This window comes from Symphalangus syndactylus, chromosome 8 (assembly GCF_028878055.3).
Source record: "Symphalangus syndactylus isolate Jambi chromosome 8, NHGRI_mSymSyn1-v2.1_pri, whole genome shotgun sequence".
In the NCBI taxonomy this organism is placed as follows: Eukaryota; Metazoa; Chordata; class Mammalia; order Primates; family Hylobatidae; genus Symphalangus; species Symphalangus syndactylus.
The window spans coordinates 50637042-50663192 of record NC_072430.2 but is presented as its reverse complement, the minus strand read 5'-3'; the positions used below and the strand labels follow the sequence as shown (position 1 = coordinate 50663192).

The window sequence follows — 26151 nt, the reverse complement described above, 5'->3', positions numbered from 1 at the left end:
TATAGTTTTCGTTCCAATCTATTGTATTCCATACATCTTAAAAATATATACAGAGAATTATTTTTGCTCATTTGTTTACTTATTTATACTTCTCTACAAAGGATTGAGGAGGTTTATGAAAATAAGAAAAAAACTGATTAAAAAATCAGGCACAAAAAAGTATTAATTAGATTAGAAAGTCATAAACAGGGGTTGGGTCTCACATGTCTGGTCACAAAATTGCTCTGAGATCCCCTGCATACCAAAAGAAAATAAAAACAAAACCAGTTTACTGATTTGTCCCTAAGGAAAAATACATGCCAATATTTCCCCAAAGAAGCAACATTTTCTTTCGTATCTAATTCTGAAAGAAATTTATGATACATGGACAGTAGTGGCAGCTGGGGAGAGCTGGTCATGGAAAGACGTCTTAGATAATTTTCTTTACAAATGCAGGAATGGCTTCATAAAACTTACTCAGGGTATCCCAAATGAAAGGTGAATGTGTGACAAAAAATGTCACACAGGAGATAAGTTGTACAGATGCCCCCACTCCCACTCAAAAAAACAAAAACAATTCAAGTAAACAGCTTTTTGCTGATACGCTGTGATTGGAGAAGAAACCTGGAAGCAGTAATTCCCAGTCATAGCTCCACAGATCCCGCATCAGAACTACCAGGGATTACGGACTGCTTTTTAAAACCTCATGTTCTTCGTATCTACAGAGTAGGAATCTCTGGGGGATAACCCCGAAGAGATGCAGCTTTTCCAGGCTCCCCAAGTGATTCTTAAATCCCATCAGAGAGAGAACCTCTGTCCCAGAGCAGTGGTCTTCAGACTTTTTTTGCTTGTGTGTTATAAAAGAATTTTGAAAAACTAAGTACGGTATCACATTTAAGTTGCCATCTCAATTTTTTATTCTAATTTTATACAGTTGCAAAACATATAATTTCTGGTTTATTGTAATATAGATATTTTCAAGTAAGTCTTATCTATCACCTTAAAATGTATCCAACGAGTCTTAAATATTCACACTTAATGAAATGTAAATAAATTAAAAACTCTTCTACAACAGCCAAAATTTTACATTTTCTCCTTGAACTCATGTTTCCATTACACTCTCCCCATAGAAATTTATTGTAATGCAATGTATTTTATGCTTTAAAGTCTTTTTTAACATCCCGTCATGCTTCTCTGCAAAATATGTACATTGAAATTTTGTTTTAGTTTTTGTGACGTTAAGACTGTGTTAACATTTCTTCAGAATTAAATTAGCACTATAATTGTTATTAGTATACAATTAACAAAAACATACATATTATATATATTTCATAACTAATTTTTAATTATGACAATTTTTGGAAAGTGCTTCTATTAATTTGATGGATAGGCTGTTTTGTCCCCTGGTTAGTTCATGTATTCATTGGTGAATATTACTTATTACTAGAATAAGACAAGCTTAAGCATCAATTTTGTTCTTATGCTTTGCTTTACATACAATACTCACTGAGTGTTTACACAAATAAGGAAATGGGAATGGAAAGTATTTTGTGATAGCAATGTCACTCAACTCTTTGAACTTCTTCTAAATTATAAACCCAAAATCATAGATAATTTATCATCAAAATTTAATTTTATTAAGTTTAAGCTGACAATTTTATTAGGTCTTCCTTCAATTTTGTTAATAGCACAGAATTGGAAATCACCTAACCTGTGAAAGAATTTGTAATCCAGTCATTAATAGCCATTTACTCTCTTTAATCCTAGCACCAACATTTTGAAATATGATTAGTTTAATGCTCTAGATATGTAAAAGGGATGTGTAAAAGGCTCTAGGGTATTAAATTGCCCCAAGTAAGATTCCAGATGGTTGAAAAGTATTCAATTATTTTAACAAGTGGATGAAGCATGATTGGAAAAGGGGAGGTGGGAAAAGAGGCCAAGGGATGTTCTCAGGCAGATTCATTTTAGTAAAGAATATTTGTGGAAATTGAGGATCTCAGAAAAGCTTTTCTAAAAACTACTCTTGCTTCCACATTTCTCAAAAAGTCTTGAGGAAAGTTTACAAACCTCAGTTTGAAGACCACTGTGCAATGTATCTGAACACATTGCGCGAATGAATTACTTTCAAAAAGACTTCAATAATATTACAGAAAATTGAAGTGTCCGAACATTTATCTCAATCTTCTCAACTCCCTGGATTTAATCTAAATGTAGGTATAGCCTGACTTGAGATAGCTATAGCAAGGGTTAAGGAGAAGGAGCCAACAAAATGTTCATAACAAACAGCACAGGAAGATGTGGGAGATCTTTAAGAGCCAACAAGGCTTGCTGTTAGGAGAGCCAGTCCTCCTCTCCTTATTTTAATGAAATTCTTATAATTCCCCCAAGGGTTGAACTGGCTCTGGGTTGACAGGACCAGAAGGTCCTCATGTTTTCTCCCTGAGGAATTCTGTAATTTTGTTGCCACAAACAAAGCTGAGGATAGGAAAGCATCTCCTTTTTTGTTTTGTTTTGTTTAATATGAAAATAATTGCCTCTACTCTTGGAGACCTGGCTTAATTAGACTAATCTGATTTTCCACTGGCAAAACTAGCACTAAAATGGTATTGCTCCAAGTTCTCTAATTATAGAGCAATCACACGTTTTCTCAACAGATACTTAAGTCAAATGCTATAATGTTGGATGAGGTCATTGTGACTAGCTTGTTATAAGGCCTATTTTAAGAGATCACATGAATTTCAGTGAATATTACGCTGTGACAGGAAGCAACAGATAGGAAGTTTACTGCAGAAAAAAATTTATAGAATTGTTCCTATAATTTATCTAGACAGGATGAGTTTCCACAAGTTATTTCATAAGAACTATGTTACTTGACCATAACCTTTGTTCTTCTACCCCCACACTCCACAATATCAGACCCTGGTCTGTTTTCCCCTTTCTTAGCTACCCCCTTCCTTTTCTTCCCTGCTTAGCTTGAACACTATGATCAACCTTTTGATGGATACTCTCACCAGCACTCTCAGTGCTCCCTTGAACTTCTGCTTATCTATTCTGCCAAGTCCGAGCTCAGAGTCAAACAACCATCTGGTTCTCTCTACTATTGCTTCTAGTTTGCCAAGTACTGCTGGTGAAAATTGTGTAACTGCTGATTCATGCCATGCCAAATCTGCAGTTTCCAAATTCACCTTGACCCTTTGCACTACTTGGCAATCCTTTTACTTTTGCCTCTTCCAAATCTCATGTAATTACTCTTTTCAGGTTTCCTGCCACACCTCCTCAATCAAGAAATGACCTAACTTTCCACATCAGAAAAAATTTGTGTTAAATTTCCCTTCGTCCCACCTCTAATGGTCATCTACATCTTAATGTGCCCTTCCCCCTGTTCTAGGGGATCATTATCATGCTATCCCCTCTTAATACTGTTCATTGGTTTCTAAGCTATTCACTACAAACTCTATATACATTATTACAACGCAAATATTCTCCTTGGAATTAATATTGCAAGTTAACAAACGGGCATTGGAATGTCAGGAAATAAAAGGTGCTGATTGGCTATAGAAACAGCACATCAAAATAGCAAGTGTTGGCCTGGCGCGGGGGCTCATGACTGAAATCTCAGCTACTTGGGGGGCTGAGGCAGGAGAATTGCTTAAAATCGGGAATCGGAGGCTGCAGTGAGCCGAGATCGCACCATTGCACTCCAGCCTGGGCAACAAGAACAAAACTCCATCTCAAAAAAAAAAAAAAAAAAAAATATATATATATATATATATATATATATATATATATATATATGGGGCTGTTAGGAGAGCCAGCCAAATATACATACATACGTACATATACACGTATACGTACATATATATGTACGTATACACACATACGTACATATATATGTATGTATACACACATACGTACGTATGTGTATGTATACACACATACGTACGTATGTGTATGTATACACACATACGTACATATATATGTATATATACATATATACATACATACACATATATACACATATATACGTATATATACGTATATGTATATATACATATATGTGTATATATATGTATATATATATATGGCAAGTGTTCTTCCTGTTTGAATCATTCATAATCAAGAACAGAAATGAAGGTAAGTTGGGCCGCTACTGCCCATTAAATGTTTCAAAATTCTATCACAGTTCTGCCAAACAAGTGTCACCACATGAAATTTAGAGAGGCAATACTATAGCGATCAATGCCATTTTTGTTCTCTACTATTTGCTACCACCTGTCACATATGCAGTCAAAGATGCTACTAATGATAATTCATCCAACCAGTTTCTTTTTTTTAACTGCGAGGAGTTTTCTCACCCTCATTCAATCCAAACTTTTCATGGAAATTCCTAAGGCAACCAATGTGAATTATGTATGATTTGATATGGCTGTCCTAATTTAACATCATATTACACCAGGTATCATACAAAACTTACAAGTGACATATATATGTTGTAAAGGTATTTGTAGGCCAGGCATGGTGGCTCACACCTGTAATCCAAGCATTTTGGGAGGCTAAGGCAGGTGGATCATTTGAGGTCAGGAGTTTGAGACCAGCCTGGCTAAGAAGATGAAACCCCATTTGTATTAAAAATACAAAAATTAGCTGGGTGTGATGGTGCACACCTGTAATCCCAGCTACTCAGGAGGCTGAGGCACGAGAATCTCTTAAACTCGGGAGGTGGAGGTTGCAGTGAGCTGAGACTGTGCCACTGCACTCCAGCAACAGAGCAACACTCTGCCTCAAAAAAAAGAGAAGTATGTGTAGAGACTACCAAAGAAGTTTTGATGTAGAGGATCCTTAGGAGAGCTATGTATCCTATCTAACCAGAAGCAGATCTTTGTTTTGTGGGCCCCTAAAACACATAATTTGGAGAGATCTGTCTTTCCAAAAAAGAATACAAAATTATGAATACAAAATGAGGTTCAGGGCCTTTGGAAGAGGTCTGTGAAAATAAAGGGCTCTAAAGTTTAAGTCTCATTAGCCTCATATAAATCACCTTTGCTGTATCTGACCACTTAATTGAGGCATTAAGCAATCCTAAAACCCAAACCAAATAAACACAAACTCATTAAAATGGGAACACCTAACATGAACCAAGCTCTGTACATAATATTACATTTCATACTCACAACGAACCTATCAGGCCAATATTACCATTCTCACTTTTACAACAGCAGAAACTGAGACTCAGAAAATTTAGTAACTTGCTCACAAGCAGTTCACTATGCACAGTGAAGCTGAGATCCAAACCAAAGTCTGACAAACTAAATCTTGTGTTATTTCCATTATAATACTCTCCCTTTAATGTTTCCCACAAGATAAAGGGTTTAAGTTACTTTGGAGAACACCCCTAGAAAATGGCTAGAAGTGTTCAGTTAATACTTGACATTGACATGACTTAACTCACTTTGAGACTTTCACTAAAAATACTTCTCTAAAACTGTGTTTAAAGGGCATGAAAAAAAAACAAATGTATAACTGGGTTACCTTTCAATAAGTGACATAGATGAAGACAAGAGATCTTAAGGTCCAAAAGAAATGTGATTATAATAAAAAAGAAAATAGAAGCAGAACAAGAAAATCCTGAAGGGAGGCTAGAATTATTATATCTTTCAGGAAAGAGTGTGGTTATGGAAGGACATACTGACGATATGCATCTTTCACAAATTAAATCCTCTTGCTACATGTCCAATATTCTTTTACCTGCCATTATGATAATATCAAATTTTAAAGATTGAAAAAAAAATGACAGTGGCTCATATATTATATTATTCTATTATATTCATACCCTGTATTTGCCAGTTTGATCTCTTTTAAAAAAAAGTCTCTTAGAAGTATTCCTTCTTCCTCTTGAGGCCCCCAAAAGGTATATGCTGTGTCTTTATCCTTTCTTCATTTGCAGACTCTGGCACTGTGCTCTACAGATAGTGGCATTTCACAGAGGTTTGTTGCCATGAAAGAAGGTGTTGATGAGTTGTTTCTGACAGTCCAACATTTTCTAACACAAAAGGAATTCCATAATGTAGATATGATGTGATTGCATCCTATTCATTCAAAGACTTCAGAATAAAACTTTGTCATTCGGCTAGATCCAAGGCAAGAACTGATCAGATGTAGTTAGTATTTCCAGTCAACAAACTGCCATTGATGTTGAAATTACTTTAAAGACCTGTTGATTATGTGGTATTAGGGCCATTGTGACCTTGCTGTAGCTAAGATCAGTCCACTGCAGCAGGAGTTTCAAGAACAGCAGCACAAAAATAATGACTTAACTGGATAGAAAAAAAGGCACATATTTTCAGGAAGGCCTCTTTATTCTTAGAAGTTACCCTTCAAGATGACAAGTGGTGCAAACTCTTCAGGATCTTACCTGCCCTCAAAAATAAGGTGAGTCTTTGATGGAAAATGCTAAATAGAAAAGAGGGTCTCTCTCTCTCTCTCTCTCTCTCAACCCAGGCTAAAGGCAGATATTATTGTGCCTCTTCCCACAGAAGTTCTAAAATAGATGACAACTACTTGAAGGAATTGAATGAGGACTTAAAGCTAAGGAAGCAGGAACTGCTAGAGATGCTCAAACCTCTAGGAGACAAAAACAATCTCTTATTTCAAAAGTTAATGTCTAACTTGGAGGAAAAACAAAGGAGGTATGGGCTCTTACTCTGGATTCCTAGAGGTCAAAAGGCTGGAGAACTTAATCTCCATAGGATTGGCAATAATTACTTACAATTTTTTTTTGGTTAATTACTAAAGGTTTGGACATTCAGCTTTAGTAGGCAAACAATTTGTAACTACCAAGTCAGGGTGACAACAAATCCTTTATTTTCTTTTACTAAATTAAATATGACTCAGCCCTCATTTCGTGGGGCTAGTTATAACTCTTCCTCCCCAGGCTGCCCACCCAAGAAATAGTGAAACGCTTTTTTTTTTTTTTTTGAGTCAGAGTCTCGCTCTGTCGCCCAGGCTGGAGTGCAGTGGCGCAATCTCGGCTCACTGCAAGCTCCGCCTCCCGGGTTCACGCCATTCTCCTGCCTCAGCCTCTCCGAGTAGCTGGGACTACAGGCGCCCGCCACCGCGCCCGGCTAATTTTTTGTATTTTTAGTAGAGACGGGGTTTCACCGTGGTCTCGATCTCCTGACCTTGTGATCCGCCCGCCTCGGCCTCCCAAAGTGCTGGGATTACAAGCGAAACGCTTTTAATAGCGTTAGTTTACCGCGGTCACACAGATGCTTTCTTATGCATGATCACTTTAGAATAAATAACTCTGCTCTTTCTATGCCAAGCAGTGGAATGGCAGTATTTTCTAAGCCTAGGAGCCCTCTGAATTAGGGCACAGCCTCTCTAAATATACTAGGCAGCTTAAGTCTTAACTCTTTACCAGAGCACTCACTGTACTTGGGACCCCCAAACTCTGTTTCCTTTCTAGTCTCAGAACGTCTCTCCTCGGTGAGTCTACCTTTATTCTATACCCTTATCATAAGCATCTCAAAGCACTCATATTTTTGGAGAACAAAACTCAGGCAGAAAGTTGTGGTCAAGCACCAGCTGCTTACAACTCAGCAACAAGCACCAGCTGCTTACAACTCAGCAAAATAGACTTCTCTCAGAGCAAGAAAACACAAAGTCTTAGAATTGTGTTCTCTGCTTAGAACTGGGGACAAAAAAGTACAAGAACACAAACATAAAATAATTTATGCCTTTAAGGAGTATCTTCTCTCACAAAGACTTGATTCTGATTCAGATTTTGTTAGAACTTCTTAATGGCTTGCATTCTCTAGGGCTACGAAAGGATATCAGTGACTTCCCCAATAGACTCAAATGTCCTTATATGAAGAAGCAAGGAAGTGGGAGAAAGTGGACAGAGGACAGAGATGGGTTAGGAAATAACTCTGGGATTTATCCTAGAAGATAGCAGGTTCTTCAACCTCTTCTTATAAAGGGGGCAGAATTACCCCTTCTTCTCCCAAAAGTCACACACTGCAACATTCTTCTGAGGGGGTGGAAAGGACTCTCCCTGGCTGTTGGAGACCTAAGTTTAAAGCATTAAAGAGCACAGAATTCATTCTAGAGCACATAGATAGGCAAATGTCAATTAGAAATGGAAACATCTTAGTTATAGAGATCTTCTATGACCAGAAGGCCTTCCATAACTACTGAGATTTCAGTTCCCATCTAACTTTCATGGTAGGGTACTTTCTGACGAGTTGCAGAACATCAGTATTACCCTTAAGGAGGTATGTATGTTTTATGATGCCTCTCTTTCTTCTAGTCTTCAGATCATGAGGCAGATCATGGCAGGGAAGGGGTGTGAGGAATTCTCAGTCATGGAGCTCCTTAAGGAAGCAGAGGAGATGAAACAGAACTTGGTAAGAAGTTGGAGATACTCCAGGAACAGCCTCCTGAATAGGGCTCAATTCCATTGCAGTGTCAGATGTGGAGAGAAAGACAGAGTACTCATCTCTAGCATCTGATGCTCCAATACTCATATCTCCTTGATCTAGAAAGTCCAGGGTGACCCAAAAGGAGTCAGATGGAATGTTGGGAAGAACACGACTAGTAAGCAAAAATTCTATTCTTTGACTTTTAAAAAACTTTTTATCTAGGGAGTTAATGAATATAACCATATTAGCTCTTCACATTTCAGAAAGAATAGTAAAATATTTGCTATAAAGAATAGAAAATACCTATCAAAGTATAAGAAAAGAAATAGTTTGCTCTGCGTGATTCTTATAAGATTTTCTTTTAATCAGCAATGTAAAGGATCTTAAAAATTAAAAATTAGTGGTCTAAGCTCCCAAGAAATGGTCACATAAGAGCATCTTAAGTGTTAGGAACTCATTTCTACAGATACTGTCTCACGATTATTATAATTAAAGTTATTACTTAAAGCAATAACTTGGTTTTTTTTAACCATCATCATCATCAAACATCTCTTATGTTCCTGGATTTGGGATTAGACCCATTCATTGCCTTCCTCTGTGGTTTACTATGTCCCTGGACCCTTTTCCCATCATTACTTAGTAACTTCTTCCAAACCCACTTCAATGGCTGGACAAATATATGCTTCTGTTTGTTTGGTTCTTCCCCCTCCAACAGGAAAGGAAAAACAAGATGCTTCGGAAGGAAATGGAGATGCTATGGAACAAGGTGTGCCTCTGAGGATCTATTAAAACTATTGCCCTACAGATCATAATGCAAAGAATCTCCCTTTCCTCTGGCCCCCATCCTCATTGTTTCATGTCCTTGCTTCCACCCATGCCTCATTCCAATCCATTCTCTACACAGCAGCCAAGGTGATTTTTTAAAACAATCAAAGCATGTTACTCTTCTTATGAAAAACTTTTACATCCACTAATTCTGGCATAATCTGGTTCTTGCCCACTCTCCAGTTTCCTCTCATAGATGTCCTTCCCTTGCTTTCTATGCAACCATGCCACTGGCCTCTTGTGGTTTCTCAAACATGCCAAGCCTTTTCCTATCTCAAGGACTTTGCTCTTGCCTTCCCCACTGCCTGCAATGCTATTTTCTCATGGTTGGCTCATTCTCATCCTTCAGGTCTCAGCTTAAATGTCATCTCCTTAGAGAGGCCATCCTTGTTTGCTCCATCTAAAGTAGGGCATCCTCCTCCTCTTTTCTATTATATAACTCTGCTTATGTGCTCAATAGCACTGTTTATAATATAAAATTATTATTATTGTATTATTACTTTTTAAATTGTTTCTTGTTTCCCTGCCTCCTTCTGTATCTTCTCAAGCTCCTTCAATATCTTGATTGCTTTGTCCGAATCTATAGCTCCTAGCACAATGCTTGGAACATAGTAGAGAATCGATAAATGTAAGTTGAATGAATAAACAAATGAATACCTAATTCTAATGCCCTTATAATTTTACAGCAATCACCACACTGTTTAAGATAACAATATTAGGGCCTTTTGCTGGGAAACCAGAGCCAGGGAGTAGGGGGAAGGGGACAGGGAATTCCTTTGTCCCTTGTCCGAGACTTTGTCCAAGACTAATCCCTTGGGACCCAAGTGCTTCTTTACAGACTATGCAACTAGAAGAGTAGATTGTGTCTTGTGATATAAACAGGTATATAGTGTGATCTCTGTCTTTTTTTTTCATCTCACTTTTCCACAAATAATCAGAATACCTTCATGCCCTGCATCTAGTATTGAGCTCTGCTCCAGGTTCTCGTGGGCAGTTACAAATTAGTTCTATGAATTGTCAGAAGTTTTAGTTCCTGGGGTCTTGAGTCCTTGTAATAGGAAATGTGCCAGCACAATTCCTCTATCTAAATCCAGCTTCTACAGAGCTCTCAAAAGGGACACCTATACACTTAACCTGTGATCAACTTTCCCTACTCATATTTTAGAAGAGCAGCATGCCTAGTGGTCAAGAACACAGGCTTCAGAATCAGAAAGATCTGGTTCAAATTCCAACTCCATACTTTCCTAGTTGTGTAACCCTAAACAAATAACCTCTCCAAGTCTCAGTTTTCTCATCTATAATATGGAAATAAAAATAGTCCTCAAAGAACTGTGAGGATTAAATGAGAATGTCTGCAATATAGTACAGTAAGGAAAATAAGTAGAGTAATGCAGTAAGTAGCTTAGAGTAGTGACTGGCTAAGGGTCCAGCTAATAGTTTTCATTCCTATAAGGTACGTTCAAGGGACCGAATGAAAGGAAGGGCTCACTCCATTCTCAACTCCCTTTGGTAGTACACTTTTCATGCCAGGCCCTGAGAAGCTGCTGACTGGCAGGAACCAAGGCCTTGACCCATATTGGTTTTCCACTTCCCTCTTTAATTTCCACTACTTTAAAGCTTTGCCAAAATGTCTTTCCACAGACATTCGAGGCAGAAGAACTCAGTGATCAACAAGAAGCACCACAGATAAAAAACAAGGCAGACTTGCAGGATGGAAAGGCAAGTGGACTGCATGTACTTAAAATTTCAAGATTGTCGATGTCACACAGCTGGAAACAGCCTGCTGACAATCAGGGCTAATTTGGGTAGGCAGATAGGTACGATCTGGGTTTTTAGGGTTTATTAGATTTATGGCCTGCTGAGACATTGCACTTCTTTCCTAGGACCTCTTATTCTTTTAGCTCTCTTCTTTCATTCCAGGCTCCCAAATCCCCCTCATCACCTAGGAAGACTGAGAGTGAACTGGGGAAATCATTTGCAGAGAAAGTGAAGGAGATAAGGAAGGTAGTACAGCCATTCTGAATGGCAGTGGATTTTAAGAGCTAGTAAACTAGAAATCTTTTATGTTGCAGTAATTTGCCTAAGGTATGGTGTGCTCTTGGACCAATGCCAATTTTTATAGATTTGGTTCCCTTGTGTTACTATATTTGAGTTAGAGTGATATCACAAGTTTCCGGGAAATCATATTAGGAAAAAGTGAGAGAAGCTATACCAACAATGATAACTCTGCAACAGCTAAATGATGTCAGAACTTCTGCTCATTTGTCTTTGAAAATGTATTCAGTGGTATTATGCTTGTATCTCATCTTCCCATAACCAACTCACCAACATAAAATAACCCTATTCATTAGCTTTTAGAGGGTGGCTTGTACAGTTGAGGCCAATTAAGAGAATTGTGCAGTTAAAGTCAATTTAATAGTAAATCTGTGACACTATAATTTTGCTATAAGGCTTTTGCAGTATATTGAGAAAACTGATTGCTGATCTCAATTTACTTTGTCACCCAGAGGCTCTTTCTTCCACCAGGAAAAGCAACAGAGGAAAATGGAATGGGTCAAGTATCAGGAACAAAACAACATCCTTCAGGTACTAAGGTCTTCCAAGGCTGGATATCGGATGCAATTTCATTCATATAATACAAAGGCTTTTAGCTGCATATTGTGAAGCCCAGTCCCCACACCCTAGATTACCAATTGCCCTACTAAAACAAATGTATCATAGAAAGATAGCTGAAGGGACCTATCTCTGAACTTGGAATAAATGGTATTTCTTCCTATGTTCTTGATTTTGTTCTATTCTAAATGGGGAAAAATCACAAATACTTTCTACCCAACTTTTAAAGACTGAGCATGATGGAATTACTTTTTAACTTCTCGGTAAAGAGGATTCAGGCAACAATGGCTTCAGAGAAGCCAATCCTATATGTGTAGTTTTGGAAAATGTTCTCTTTCAGAATGATTTTCATGGCAAAGTGATTGAGCTGAGAATTGAAGCCTTGAAGAACTACAAGAAGGCCAATGACCTGAAATTATCATTGTATTTGCAGCAGAATTTTGAGCCAATGCAAGCATTTTTAAATCTTCCTGGGTCCCAAGGTAGGTAGAATATCCCAGGTACACAGTTTGAGGTTTTGTTTTGTTTATTTTATATTGGAGACCTTTACTTGTAAAGTGAGCAACACAACGCCTGGCACACAGTAAGTTAAATGTTAGTAGTACAGTAATACATTTCTTCATTATCTTTTTTTTTTTTTTTTTTTGAGACAGAGTCTGGCTCTGTTGCCCAGGCTGGAGTGCAGTGGCGCGATCTCAGCTCACTGCTACCTCTGCCTCCTGGGTCCCAGTTCAAGCAATTCTCCTGCCTCAGCCTCCCAAGTAGCTGGGATTACAGGCACGCACCACCATGCCCAGCTAATTTTTGTATTTTTAGTAGAGACAGGGTTTCACCATGTTGGCCAGGCTGGTCTTGAACTCCTGACCTCGTGATCCACCTGCCTCGGCCTCCCGAAGTGCTGGGATTACAGGTGTGAGCCACCGCGCCCGGCCTATCATCATTTTTATGACTCAGAAGCTTCTGTACTAAGGCAAAGATTCTCTCTGGGAGAATTGTTTTCCTTTGTAAAGATAAAGTAATATATTACATACTTAGCATATGTAGCTGATACATAGCTAGCACTCAATAAAATATGTTTCCTTTCCACCTCATCCCCTTTTCTAGGAATTAGAATTGTTCAATCTTATTAATCTTGCTGGAATAGACTCTGCTACTTCAAAGCAGAAGGCCAAGGAGACAGACATCTGACAATGGTTGTGAATTTTATCAATCCAGTTGTCCCTCTCAGAGTTTCAGCGATTTCCCCACAGAATTTATGGCAATATTAGAGAAAATAATATAGTTCGTTTAAAAAATAGAATATAGAGATGGCTCTGAGGACAGGGAAAAAGTTCTTAAATTTGTGTCTATGAATATGAACTCCATTTTTTAAAAGGGACATGCAATGGGAAATCATGGCCAAGGGATGATGATGTTCTATTAGTATCAGTATGTATGTTTCTAATTTCTTAGTCGTATTCTGTAAAGGGCTTAAACAGCTTATAAAAATCATAGTCAACACATAGGGTTAAATAAATATATGAGTAAATCAAAGAAAAGGGAAAATAAGTTGAAGCCGGGCAAATACACAAGAATGCATAATGGGAGTACTGTACAGCTGGCAGAGGTAGGCTACAAATTTGGTTCTGAATTTTCCAGTAAAAAGAAACATGGATTTGTGAAACTCATGAAGTAACAACAAACCAATTGCTCAGGAGAAACACAGTTTTCCCTGGAGTTGAAATCTGAGAGAAATTTCTCCTCCAGGTCCAGGTCCGTATAATGGGGGCAGGACATTGTTTGTGTGATGATAGTCGCCAATGTCTTCAACAATATTTCAAAATAAATTCAGAATCTAAATTTCCTAGGTTGTTTCTCCTCTGTTCTTTGGCATAATCTGATAAAAACATATTAATCTGAAATTTATTTTAAGTGACAAATCAACTCAAGATGATTTGATTCAGGTACATAAGACTCTTTGGTCTGGCTTGATCCACAGGTAAATTTTAGAAAACTAGTAAGACTGAACTGACCATCCTTCAGGCAGTATTCTAGACATATTTTTCTTTCAATTTATGTTCTAATAAGAATTGGACAGCATAAAATTGGAAAGAATCCTGGAATGCAACCAGAAGCAGTATTAAATGATTAAGATACAAATTTAAAAGATAGAGGAGAAGAGGGTTATGAGGAAGACAGACAAGTCCCTGTTTTACTTCATTCAAAATTAGCTGAAGGTCATCTCAAGGGATCTAAAAGCTTTTTAGCTCCAGAATCAAATTAAGTCTAAATTAGTAAATAAGGGTTCCATTCAACTTGATTGTCTCAGTAGATATCTTTTCTCCTTGCATGTAAAACATTGAATCAACTTTGAATTGGAACAGCCACAGATCCACACCTTCTTTTCTCTCCTTTCCTTTTATGTTCCTGGAGAATTAAATGATAGGGTACTATACTGCTTAGTTACCACAAATTAATGTAGCCACAGGCAATGGATCAATGTGTTATATTGATTCTGCATTCATTTAGCACTAATTATGGGCCAGTTTCATTTTCTAACACACGTATTCAAACTCTATAGGTTTGTTTGAGCCCAAGTGGATTTGAAATCTAATGGAGTCCTATATTTTGGTTATGTGGCCTATTTTTTTCACCTCTAGTATTTGATTGTTGAAAAGAAAACAAATATTCTCTTCATAAAGGATTTTAAAACTAATTATGTAAAGAGGTTATTACCAACCTATTTGGTAATAATTTCTTCATGGTAGGTGTTGTAGTATTTTCCAACTTTGTGTATCACCTGGACTATTATTTATTCAATATTTGTTGTTTACATTGACTTCTTTAGTTTCCTAAATGCATTCCTTGAAAATAAAATTTATATTACTATTTTAAATGAAGAATCAATATAGTTTTCCACAATAGAAGGTAAACTTAATAATAAATACACAAAAAACAAGATTTTAATGTTCTAGAAAAATACATAAGCCTGAGATCTATTTTATCTCTATTAGGAAGTGAGATTAGAAAGACATAGAGAATTTTGGCCAGGCATGATGGCTCATGCTGGTAATCCCAGCACTTTGGGAGGCTGAGGTAGGTGGATCACGTGGTCAGGAGATCGAGACCATCCTGGTTAACACGGTGAAACCCCATCTCTACAACAAAATACAAAAAAATTAGTCAGGTGTGGTGGCACACACCTATAGTCCCAGATATTCAGGAGGCTGAGGCAGGAGAATCGCTTGAACCTGGGAGGCAGAGGTTACAGTGAGCTGAGATGATGCCACTGCACTCCAGCCTAGGTGACAGAGCGAGACTTCATGTCAAAAAAAAAAGACAGAATTTTAAAGAAAGCCAGCACCAAACTGCAACTTTCTCCTTGATGCCATCAAGTCTGAAATAATTGAAAAGGCAATAATTTTCTCACTGTGATTTATAGTATTTAATGCCATGTCCCAACACCGAAATTTATCCCAATTGCCACCTAAAATCATCTCATCATCGAATTTTGGCAAATTGTAATTTAAGGAAAAAAGCACTGAATTTAGACTCAGATACATGAGTTGCAGGCCTTCCTCTGAGGCTCACCAGTTATATGACTTGGAAAAGTCATTTAATTTCAGTTTTTAAAAATACAAACAACATTAACATGGAGCATGCTGAGAACTTAATACCTTGTGTAACCCTCACAGTGACTCTACGAAAGGTATTATAGAACAAGAAACAAGCTCAGAGAAGCCAGGCTTCCGGCTCCATATTCAATCCTTATTCCCTAGACTATGCTACAAAATGGATGTGTAAAAGTATGTGACTTTTCATGCCTCTTCTAGATCTAAACGCTATAATTTGAATCCAAATTTATTATCTATTTAACGTATAATCTTCTCAATGAAGAAGCATACTCCTAAGGTTAATTTGTTCAGCAAGAAATTGGTAACCCTGCATTTAGCCCAGTAGGTGGCACCAACCACATCCAGGCTTCAAGTCCAGAGTGGTAATTCAGGAACCATGAAATGCTGTGGGAGAGATCGGTCTTCTATTACTCTCAGGACAAAAGGTGGCACATTCATGTATCAAATGAAAAAAGAAAAAAATTTCTTGATGTTTTATCACGTGCTCTTTTGGCACCAAGGTATATTACTGGCAGCCTTGATTAGACCATGTTAAACTCAGTGTTCTGTTGCATAATTTTTACCTAGTATTTTACTCCCTGTACTACAGTTCTCTCCATTTCAAAAAACAGTCACTGCCCACTTCCTCTACAATCCTTGTAGAATAGTGTTCCCTTCTACTACAGATAAACCAGGCGATTGGGGCACTAAAATAAAAAATGGGCACTAAACAAAAAATAAAAGATGGTGCTTATTTGAAGTTTGTATACTTAATAGTGTTACAGGACAGTGTTCCTTTTTCTCTAGTTTCAAAAGAATTGAATTGCACAAAACTGTCTTAGAGAAAGGGTGGAATATAATTTTGGACACACCTCTCAGTAAATCAGGGTACAGGCTGTTCTGTTCTAAGCATTTCCGAGTAGAGGAAGGGTTTACCTCAGTACTCTTAGCCAAGAATTCCTCCTCCCACTGTCCGATGTGCTGGTTGGCTGAGTTGCAGTGGTATGATCTGTGTAGCTGGCAAAATAGAATCCTGTGTTAATATTACTGATTTTGTTACACTTCAACAAATCCCTACTTGTGAATTCCCTTGATGCCCAGGATGTTGCATTACCGTCGTCCGTGTTATCTCTTTGGCATGCTGCATCACTTAGTCTGTTTACACCTACGATGAAGTCTTTACTTTTGATCTTTCTGGAGACAGGCGACATTTGAAAGGATTTACTTTTCCACCAGTGTAAAATGATAATTTGATTCAGGGTGTATTGTAGGCCCTCCCTAACTTCTATAGAGTCCAGAAAGCAAGTCTGTGGACTTTGGCAGTCACCTATCTTAGAGAGCACAGGCGCTAAGCAATCTCTAAATTCAACTGAATTTCCTATCATATCTGCTGGTGTTTAAAGAAGAGGTTTATCTTCAGCAATAATATAACTTGTATTAAGACATTTGATTCTGATAGCTTTGCTTTTCTCTTCTCCCCTCAATCCCCACCAACTCTTAGCATTTCCTTGAGCTCTTCTGAGAAAAATCTGAATGTTGGATGTGAGTATTATGCTACACTTATAAATTCAGACGAAAGCCCAGCAAAGTGGGAAATGAATACTCTTTGAGACCTTACTTACTCTCTAACTCCTTCTGTTCTGAAAGCAAGTCATTCTTCATGGCTTTAACCTTTACTTCACTTTAGTATTATTCTTCCTGATGGCTGAACTACACTTCAGCAGGTGCTGCTGAAGGGAAAATAGTAGTGTTAAGCTAAAATGCTGAAAGGCAGGGGCGGAAAACCACAGCTAGCTCAAATCCGGGTCCTTGATAAGCAGTACTGTTGCTTTCAAGTACAGGCTTTTTAAAGCTTTGAGGCAACCTGAACCTTTTGAATGTCAAAGTTAGGTTTATGGTATTAATAGGTTATAAAGTTAATTTCTAAACTAAGTCATTCTTTTACTTCTTTAAGACCTCACAGAAATTCAGGGGGAGAATAAAATTCTTTTTTTCCTAAATACAAATTTTGAAGCTTGACAAAATAAACTGTACCCCTATTAATATTATTTTAATGGGTGACAACAGATTCCATAATTTGTGGGCATCACACACTCAGGAGTGCAGCAGTATGTCTAGGAAAATGTTATCATATTTAGCAAATAAAAAAGGATATCCTATTAAATTTGAATTTCACCAAATAATTTTTAGTATAAGTGTGTCCCAAATATTTCATGAGATATATGAAACATTATTTGGTGTTTATATTAAAATTCAAATTTAACTGGGAGTCCCATATTTTAGTCTGGCAACTCTAATTTAGAATAGACTCACTATTGGTCCTATTTAGCACCCTATAATTCTCCCTTTTTCTCCTTTTCATTGCCTCCCTTCCCCTTCTCACCCTATGCCTACCATTCTATCTGCTTCCTCTTTCTCTTCCCCATCTTCACCTTTATCTTTTGTTTATTCTCCACTATCTATAATTGACCATTTTTGTGAAATATATCTATCTGGTTTATCTGAGGGTATGTATATATACACATAACTTATTATTCCACTTCTTTATTTACTTGCATATAATTCTTAAATGAATTTTCCCCCTGTGGGACATGAGCTGTAAACAGAAAAATAGTCTGCCACTCCAACTTCTGAAATATTGTTTGACAAAGTTATTTTCTAAAAAAAAAATCAGAAAATTCACATCAATGCTAATACCCACAGTGATACAAAACAAAACAAAACTAGTGTTTTTTTTTTCCCTCAAAAGAAGCTCTTATTTTCCTAATGTTTCCCCTTAGGTACTATGGGCATTACAGCTATGGACAGAGTCACTACTGGCAGAAATGAACATCATGTGGTGAGAACTACTTTCTTTAAACAAACAAAAAATCGTTTTAAGGGCTTGAATAGATAGTGGGTATAGATTTTTGGAATGCATTGCTTAACATATATTCTAATTTAATATTTTAGGGGATTTGCAAAGTGGGTGCTAGGGTACTCAATATTTTAGCTGTCCTTTTTCCTGTTTCTTCCCGTCTTAGAGAATTCTGGGAGCAAAGATCTACACAGAACAACAAGGAACTAAAGGAAGTCAGCTTGATGATCCAGGAGTGAGGCTCTTTTTTCTAAGGTCACTGCCAGATGAAGCACTGAAGAATTAGCAGGCTTTCGCTCCATTTGCTTTGGACAGATTTAAAGACTAGGCACAGCCATTTGTGTTAATTAAAATCTCTCAAACCTTTGTTTTAGTGCTGTTTTCCCTCTCTCCCCCCACCAATCTGGGTGGAAATGTTGGATGTCTGGCCTTAAACATGTACGGAATGTAGTCATTTAGGGATTGTAAACAACCTCTGATTATTTTGATAGCTTTTGGATTTGAAATGACCACATTTCAACCAATTATACAATATGTTTTTACTAAGTCCATAAAAAGGAGCTCCTCTCCACTTCTGAAGTATGTAATTATGGACAGATCCAACACTGGGAAATGAGCAAAAGTAGGTATAAAATAAGTAAAATTATATACCACAGACTTCTTTTACTCTCTCACCAAAAACATCAAAATGCCCTGTTGATTCTGCCTCCTTGTTATCTATTCCTTGAATATCATCCATTTTCCTAGTACCGTTGTGGGTTTTTTTGTTTGTTTGATTTTGTTTTTTTTCCCCCAGGCCCTCCTTCCTGCCTGGATTACCATAGCCTCTTAATTGGTTTCCCTTGCTTCCAGTCCCTCTAATTCATCTTCCACAGTACCACTGAAGCTGTCTTTTATAAAAGATAAATGAGATCATGTCATTCTCCTACTGGTTTCTTGCTGAAGTCCAAGGTCCTTCATAGACCATAAATGATCTGCCTCCTGCCTACCTTCTCTCTTATCTTTCACTATGTCCCCCTTTTCTCATACATCCCACATTGAGCTCCACATTACTATTAATATTTACAGTTCTCCCCATGTATCATTAGTTCTATTAGCTCCATGCACAAAGTGGAAAGATACTTCTCTCCTTTAGCTATGACCATTGCCTGTTTGTCTTAAGGACTGAATGTGCTGCCCTTCTATCCCACTGATTCTCAATCCTAGCTGTGTATTGGAATCCCATTAAGAGCTCTGAAAAATAGCATTCTACTGGGTCCCGCCCCAGATAATTTAAATTATGGTAACTGAACGAAAGGGCAAAAGCATCCGTATTTTTTTAAAAGCTTCTCAGGAAATTCTAATGTGCAATCAGGTTTGAGACTAGATGCTAGGCTCTCTTCTGTCATAGCACGAAATGAACTATATCACAATTATTGGTTTATCCAGCTACCTTCCTCACCAGGTGGTGAGCTCTTTGAGGACCAGGATTCTATCTTGTTATCTTTTCATTTTGACTGCCTAACACAGTGCCTAGCATTTTAAAGAGGCTCAGTAAATGATATGTAGAAGGCCACAGAAAGTTAATTTCCAAGTCCCAGGTCTCTCGATGTCTTGCCTTGTGTAAATTACCACTGGATTATATCATAGTTCCTGAGATCTTCAGATATTTTCTTTCACTCTTAAGTTGTCATTAATTTCCTATCTCATGTCAGTATAGAAGAGTTGATTTGTCACAAAACACTTCATAATCTGTAGGAATCCCTCATACTTCCTGGTAATAAGCAAAGTGAGCCAGCCAATTCAAAATCTTCTTTTTCTCAAGGTCAATTTAAATCTTTAAAGATGCATTTTAAATATGAATTTTTAAATGTACTTTTGCACTGGAAACAGTTTACAAGAAATCACAGAATTTTGGCATTAAAAGGAACTTTAAATAACTATAAAGTTTCCTTCACTTTCCAAAAAAGGAAACTGGAGTTCAGATACATTGAAAAGGTGTCTAAATTCCTACAGTTAATTGGGGCCAGAGCTGGTTACCAGAGCCTAGGTATTAATACTGCCAGTTCATATTCCAATCTACATTGTATCTTTCCTCTCCTAACCACAAAAATAATGGGCTCTAAAACCCTGAGGTGATTAGCGTCATATTCTACCAACTGAGTTAGTGGAGTATGTAATTCACATTGTTTCAAGAAAGCCATCACTGTACTTATTTAGTCCCTGGGAGATTCTGGCAGTCCTGAGAGATTTTCCAAGTCAATTGGATTAGACAGAGCAATGAAAACAAAAGATAAAAATATAAAATCTGAATGTACTACTGATTACCTTGAACTAGTCATTTAACCTCAGGGCTTTAGAGTCCCAATTTTAAAATTAAAAGAGCATCATTTGAATGTTTTAAAATTATGGGTGTTTTTTTTTTTAATCACTACAATGAGTTTGGATTAGTATATGACCTTCCCTCTCCTTTTTTTTTTTTTTTTTTGTTTGTTTGTTGTTAACTAAGGCATGGAATAGTTTACTTGGTAGCTGAGGTTGTAACTTCTTAAAAAGTGAATTATTTGCCATTGCCGAAGTATTTACATTTCATGTTCATTATCAGTCAGGCTTAACATCTTTCCTTCAAATGTTCCAAACCTTTCAATTTTTTCAAAACACAAAACTGGGATAGCCTGTTTTCCTACTTTATCTTTAGGACTTTATATTGGACTCTGACTTTCATAAGGGCAGTATAAAATTATCAGTTAGATTGGGTGACTCCTCATGAGTGTCTGCATTTCAGTGAATCCAGGAAATGGATCTCAGTTTTGTGAGTACAGATGAATTTATATGGTTAACTTATTCAAAAGGTCAGAGACTTATTCAAGCTACTCAAACTCCCAAGAGATTAACTGATACACCCAATATTAAATTACAGAGAGGGCTATACCTTACAATTTGGTGGGAATATGTCTATATTTAGGGTATTCCTATCTCCAAATCAAGTTATAGTGAACTGAACTAGTAATCAAAAAGTACTTGGGATTGAAACATCATTATTATAGTTTTATTTGTACTCGTAATATTCTGATTATATTCCTCTGAGAATAAAATCTCTAATAACCTTAACCATATATGGGCAATACTTTTCAATTTCAAGGTCAATTGAGGAAAAACCTGTCCCATCAGCAATACATTTACAAATCGTAACTTTGGGTAGACTATTTTTGTAACTTATCTCATTTATTTTATCTTGACTTTCTAGCTATGCAGAGGATATCAGCTAACATTCTACCCCAAAAAGTTGCCTTTTGCATTGCCAGAAAGTGATTAGTAATGTCTGTCATACTTCCTAAATGAAATAAGGCCAACAGCCTGATACTTTCATCTTTAGTCTAGAATTGCAATAATCAAAGAGGGGAAGCGACAACGCATAATATTTTGCCTTAAACTCATAGATCTAGGCAGAAAATCTAGTTTTAGTGTTGTTTATGTGAACAATGGCCACCTTAGGTGGTGTCTCTCCTTTTATTGGTAGAGGCTTCTGTAACCTGTTGGTGTGCCAAGTAAAATCTCTATTGGTCCCTCTGGCACCTGGAAGGAGCCTGCATTGCTACCAATTCAAAGTCCCTATTGATTCATATGTTCTGTATTTACTCAACAAATATTAGGAAATGGGAAGAGAACAAGGTCCCGTGCTGGAAAGGGAGGCTTGGTCTGCAACCAATCAATTTCATGGCAGGAGATGCACAGGCAGATACATATGAAATATAATTATTACATGGTAAAATTGAGAATTTTTCAGGACAACTAAAAATCCATCTTCTCTACTTCTTTCACAGATTCACTTAGGATTCCTAACATGAAAACTTACTTAAGGTTCATTTTAAGTATAAAACATGATATAAACATTCCTAGAAACTATATTTCCCCCAATTATTAGTCAACCTGGGGAAAATGAGATTACTTAGGTTAACAAAATAATTTTTGTTTTGTACATTGCTTTCTAAGGAAAAATATTTTTCTGGGGATGCTGGGCTTTAAGATAAATTTTAGTTACACAGAAACCAATGAATAATGGTAGAAAAGCATGATGCTTTTGATTTTTTAAAAAGTCCACTTAAAGTCAATCCATGTCAGTTTTTAAGCTTGGACTATCTTTTCTTGATATATATACTGAATCCTAAAAACTGAAGGCATTGCAGACAGAGCCCTTTTAAGAAATCAAACAGCTTCTGGGGCAATTAATATTACTTTCCAATTTAGCAAATCTCATTTTCCTTTCCCATATCTAATAATCTTTCCTTCTTCTAGAAAATACTGCCCTTCTCTTCTATGGTCTACCTTTTTTTTTTTTTTTTTTTTTTCAGGAGGGAGAAAAATTAGTGCTTTCTTTAGAAATCAAACTTTTTTTGTTCCTGGTTTTCTTCTTTTATCAGATACACAGCCGCATAAATAAATGGAAACTTCGTACATTTGTAAATTGTCAGTACATACCTAGGAAGAACTTCTCTACCTTCTGAATATTAATTATGTGACTATGTAGGCAGAATTAAAGGTATATAAACTGGAGCCCTCAGGAAAGAATAACCTCTATATTATAATGGAGAAAGAGGAGTTTGTAATTTGTCTTATAAGTGCTTTGTGGATTGGCACATGATGTAAATCTATGATCCTCAGTTTTGGTTCTTAGGATCCTTTACATTCTTAAAAACTGAGGACTTTATGGAGCTTTTGCTTATGTAGGTGATACGGTTTGGCTCTGTGTCCCCACCCAAATCTCATCTTGAATTGTACTCCCATAATTCCCAGGTGCTGTGGGAGGGACCCGGGGGGAGATAGCTGAATCATGAGGGTGGTTTCCTTCATACTGTTCTCATGGTAGTGAGTAAGTCTCATGAGATCTGACGGTTTTATCAGGGGCTTCTGCTTTTGTGTCTTCCTTATTCTCTCTTTGCCTGCTGCCATCCATGTAAGATGTGACTTGCTCCTCCTTGCCTTCCGCCATGATTGTGAGGCTTCCCCAGCCATGTGGAACTGTGAGTTCTCTACTAAACCTCCTTCCTTTGTAAATTGCCCAGTCTCAGGTATCTCTTTATCAGCAGCGTGAAAACAGACTAATACAGTAGGTTACGTATATTCAAATTTCCAGATTAAAAAATTTTAAATATACAAAATATTTACTATAATGGGGTACTGATCTAAATTATACCCTAGAGCCAGATGTTGTGGCTTGTATCTGTAATCACAGCTACTTGGGAGGCTGAAGCAGGAGGATATCTTGAGGTGAGGAGTTTGAGACCAGCTTAGGCAACACAGAGAGGCCCTGTCTCTCTTAAAAAAAATATGAATATATATTTGTGTGTGTCTACACACACACACACACATACACAGCCTAGAGAAGCCAATGCCATCTTTTTGCAATGTAGGAAGAGCCAAGGTGAGAATGAAGTTAACAAAGAAGAAAGCATAGCTCAAAGTGACATCCTGATGATATAGTTTCGGACTCTGAATCTAGCCAACCCTGAAGCTACACAAGTCCAGACTTGTTAGCTGCATGAGCCAATGAATTTATTTTGGCTTCAACTAGGATCAGTTGCTTGCAACCAAGTATGTCATCAGACATCTGGGATTCCAATTGTGGGCTTCAGGGAAATAGAGTAACTGAAACCAAGAAAAGCAAAACTGCAAATAAGGGAGGGCTACTGTATACTTCATGCTACTGAATTGTACACTTTTAAATGGTTAAAATGGTAAATTTTATGTATGTGTATTTTACCATTTAAAAAATGGTGAGGATGAAGCTTTGGTTGTTTTAAATGTATTTTTTCCCCAAAGAAAGATAGATTATGGTCAAGAAGAACTTTAAATTGGCTGAATTAGGCTTTGTATTTTTTCCCTTAGAATTGCTGTAACTAATTCTGGTCTGAAAATAGGTGAGTACAATACAATAAGATATTTGAGAGAGAGACCGCATTAACATAACTTTTATTACAGTAAATTGTTATAATTGTACTATTTTATTATCAGTTATTGTTGTCAATCTCTTACTGTGACTACTGTATAATTAAACTTTATCATAGGTATGCACATGTAGGAAAAAACATAGAGGAGTGTCTGGACCCAGAAAAGCCCAATGAGATTTGGCCTTGCTTATATTGAAATTGTGGGCCAGGTGCGGTGGCTCGTGCCTGTAATCCTAGCACTTTGGGAGGCCAAGGCAGGCAGATCACGAGGTCAGGAGATCGAGACCATCCTGGATAACACAGTGAAACCCCATCTCTACTAAAAATACAAAAAATTAGCCAGGCGTGGTGGCGGGCGCCTGTAGTCCCAGCTACTTGGGAGGTTGAGGCAGGAGAATGGCATGAAGCCGGGAGGCAGAGCTTGCAGTGAGCCGAGATAGCGCCACGGCAGTCCGGCCTGGGCAACAGGGAGAGACTCCATCTCAGAAAAAAAAAAAAAAGAGGGGAGGGACAGCATTAGGAGATATATCTAATGCTAAATGACGAGTTAATGGGTGCGGCAAACCAACACGGCACATGGATACATATGTAACAAACCTGCACATTGTGCACATGTACCCTAAAACCTAAAGTATAATAATAAAATAAAATAAAGAAAAAAAGAAATTGTGATTAACCACAGAAAAACTAAGAGTTAACTGATGGGCTAAGTGTAAATATACCAGTACTAGGAAAAAACTAACTTCAGGCTGGTCACGGTGGCTCATGCCTGTAATCCGAGCACTTTGAGAGGCCGAGGCAGGCGGATTACCTGAGGTCAGGAGTTCAACACCAGCCTGGCCAACATGGTGAAATCCCGCCTCTACTAAAAATACAAAAATTTGCAAGGCATGGTGGCATACGCCTGTAACCCCAGCTACTCGGGAGGCTGAGGCAGGAGAATTGCTTGAGCCCAGGAGACAGAGGTTGCAGTGAGCTGAGATGGTGCCACTGCATTCCAGCCTGGCTGACACAGCAAGACTGTCTCAAAAAAAAAAAAAAATAGTAACTTCATTTCTACTGAAATATAAAGTTTCATTCCCTGATAATTGTAATGAAAGCCACACGTTAACCTATTTTTTTATGTTGTCTTAGATGGTTAATGGAAACTCTTGTAGTTTTCATGATGAAAACCCTAAGAATGGAAAGAATAACTTTCTGGGCACTTCTAATTATTTACATACAAATTCCCACCCCAACCCACACCACACCCCATGCCCCATGTTTCCTGAGACATTTATCAGTGTTTGGAAAATGGCACTCTCTCCTACCTTTCAGAAAATTTTCTTTGGCATAACTGATTCCAGGATGAATTCTGAAGAAATGTCACACTGTAACAAGAGTAATAGTGTGTACATATTATAATATTCATTCAATAACCATCAGTAAAAGTTCACTCTAGACAGTAAAGTCACTGCATTTTTCCTTTGTAAGCTTTGTAAGTGGTTGCTGAATTTGAGAAAGATGAATACACTTAAGAAAAACGGTTGAAAGACAAGCATTATAATTTAGTTCTATTATTATTTTTTAGGAATTTTAATACAGTCAGTAAAATATAATGAATGTTAATAAACCTCCAAATACTTTAGAACAGGGGTCCCTAAACCCTGGGCCGGGGACAGGTACCCATCTGTGGCCTATTAGGAACCAGGCCATACAGCAGCCAGCAACCATTACTGCCTGAGCTCTGCCTCCTGTCAGATCAGTGGCTGCATTAGATTGTCATAGGAGCATGAACCCTATTGTGAACTGCGGATGCGTGGGATTTAGGTTGTGGCTTCTTATCAGAATATAATACCTTATGATCTGAGGTGTTCTAGAACAGTTTCATCCCGAAACCATCACCCCTCCCCACCCTCATCCATGGAAAAATTGTCTTCCACAAAACAGGTCCC

At 37.4% G+C, this 26151-nt stretch overlaps 1 protein-coding gene across 3 annotated transcripts; it reads left to right on the top strand.

Annotated features, from left to right (window-relative positions):
• The first annotated feature begins 6226 nt into the window (after window positions 1-6226).
• On the top strand, window positions 6227-18656 carry CCDC196 (coiled-coil domain containing 196). Of its 3 annotated transcripts, XM_055291379.2 has the most exons (10): window positions 6227-6411; window positions 6516-6668; window positions 8291-8387; window positions 9118-9168; window positions 10869-10946; window positions 11148-11231; window positions 11754-11813; window positions 12181-12322; window positions 18214-18272; window positions 18457-18656. In XM_055291379.2, the coding sequence occupies exons 1-10, from the start codon at window positions 6362-6364 to the stop codon at window positions 18574-18576; spliced, it is 894 nt and encodes a 297-aa protein (XP_055147354.1). In that variant the 5' UTR covers window positions 6227-6361; the 3' UTR covers window positions 18577-18656. The 3 variants fall into 3 exon arrangements, with proteins under 3 accessions (XP_055147354.1, XP_055147355.1, XP_055147356.1); XM_055291380.2 differs by lacking the exon at window positions 11148-11231; XM_055291381.2 differs by lacking the exons at window positions 9118-9168; window positions 11148-11231.
• The last annotated feature ends 7495 nt before the right edge of the window (window positions 18657-26151 follow it).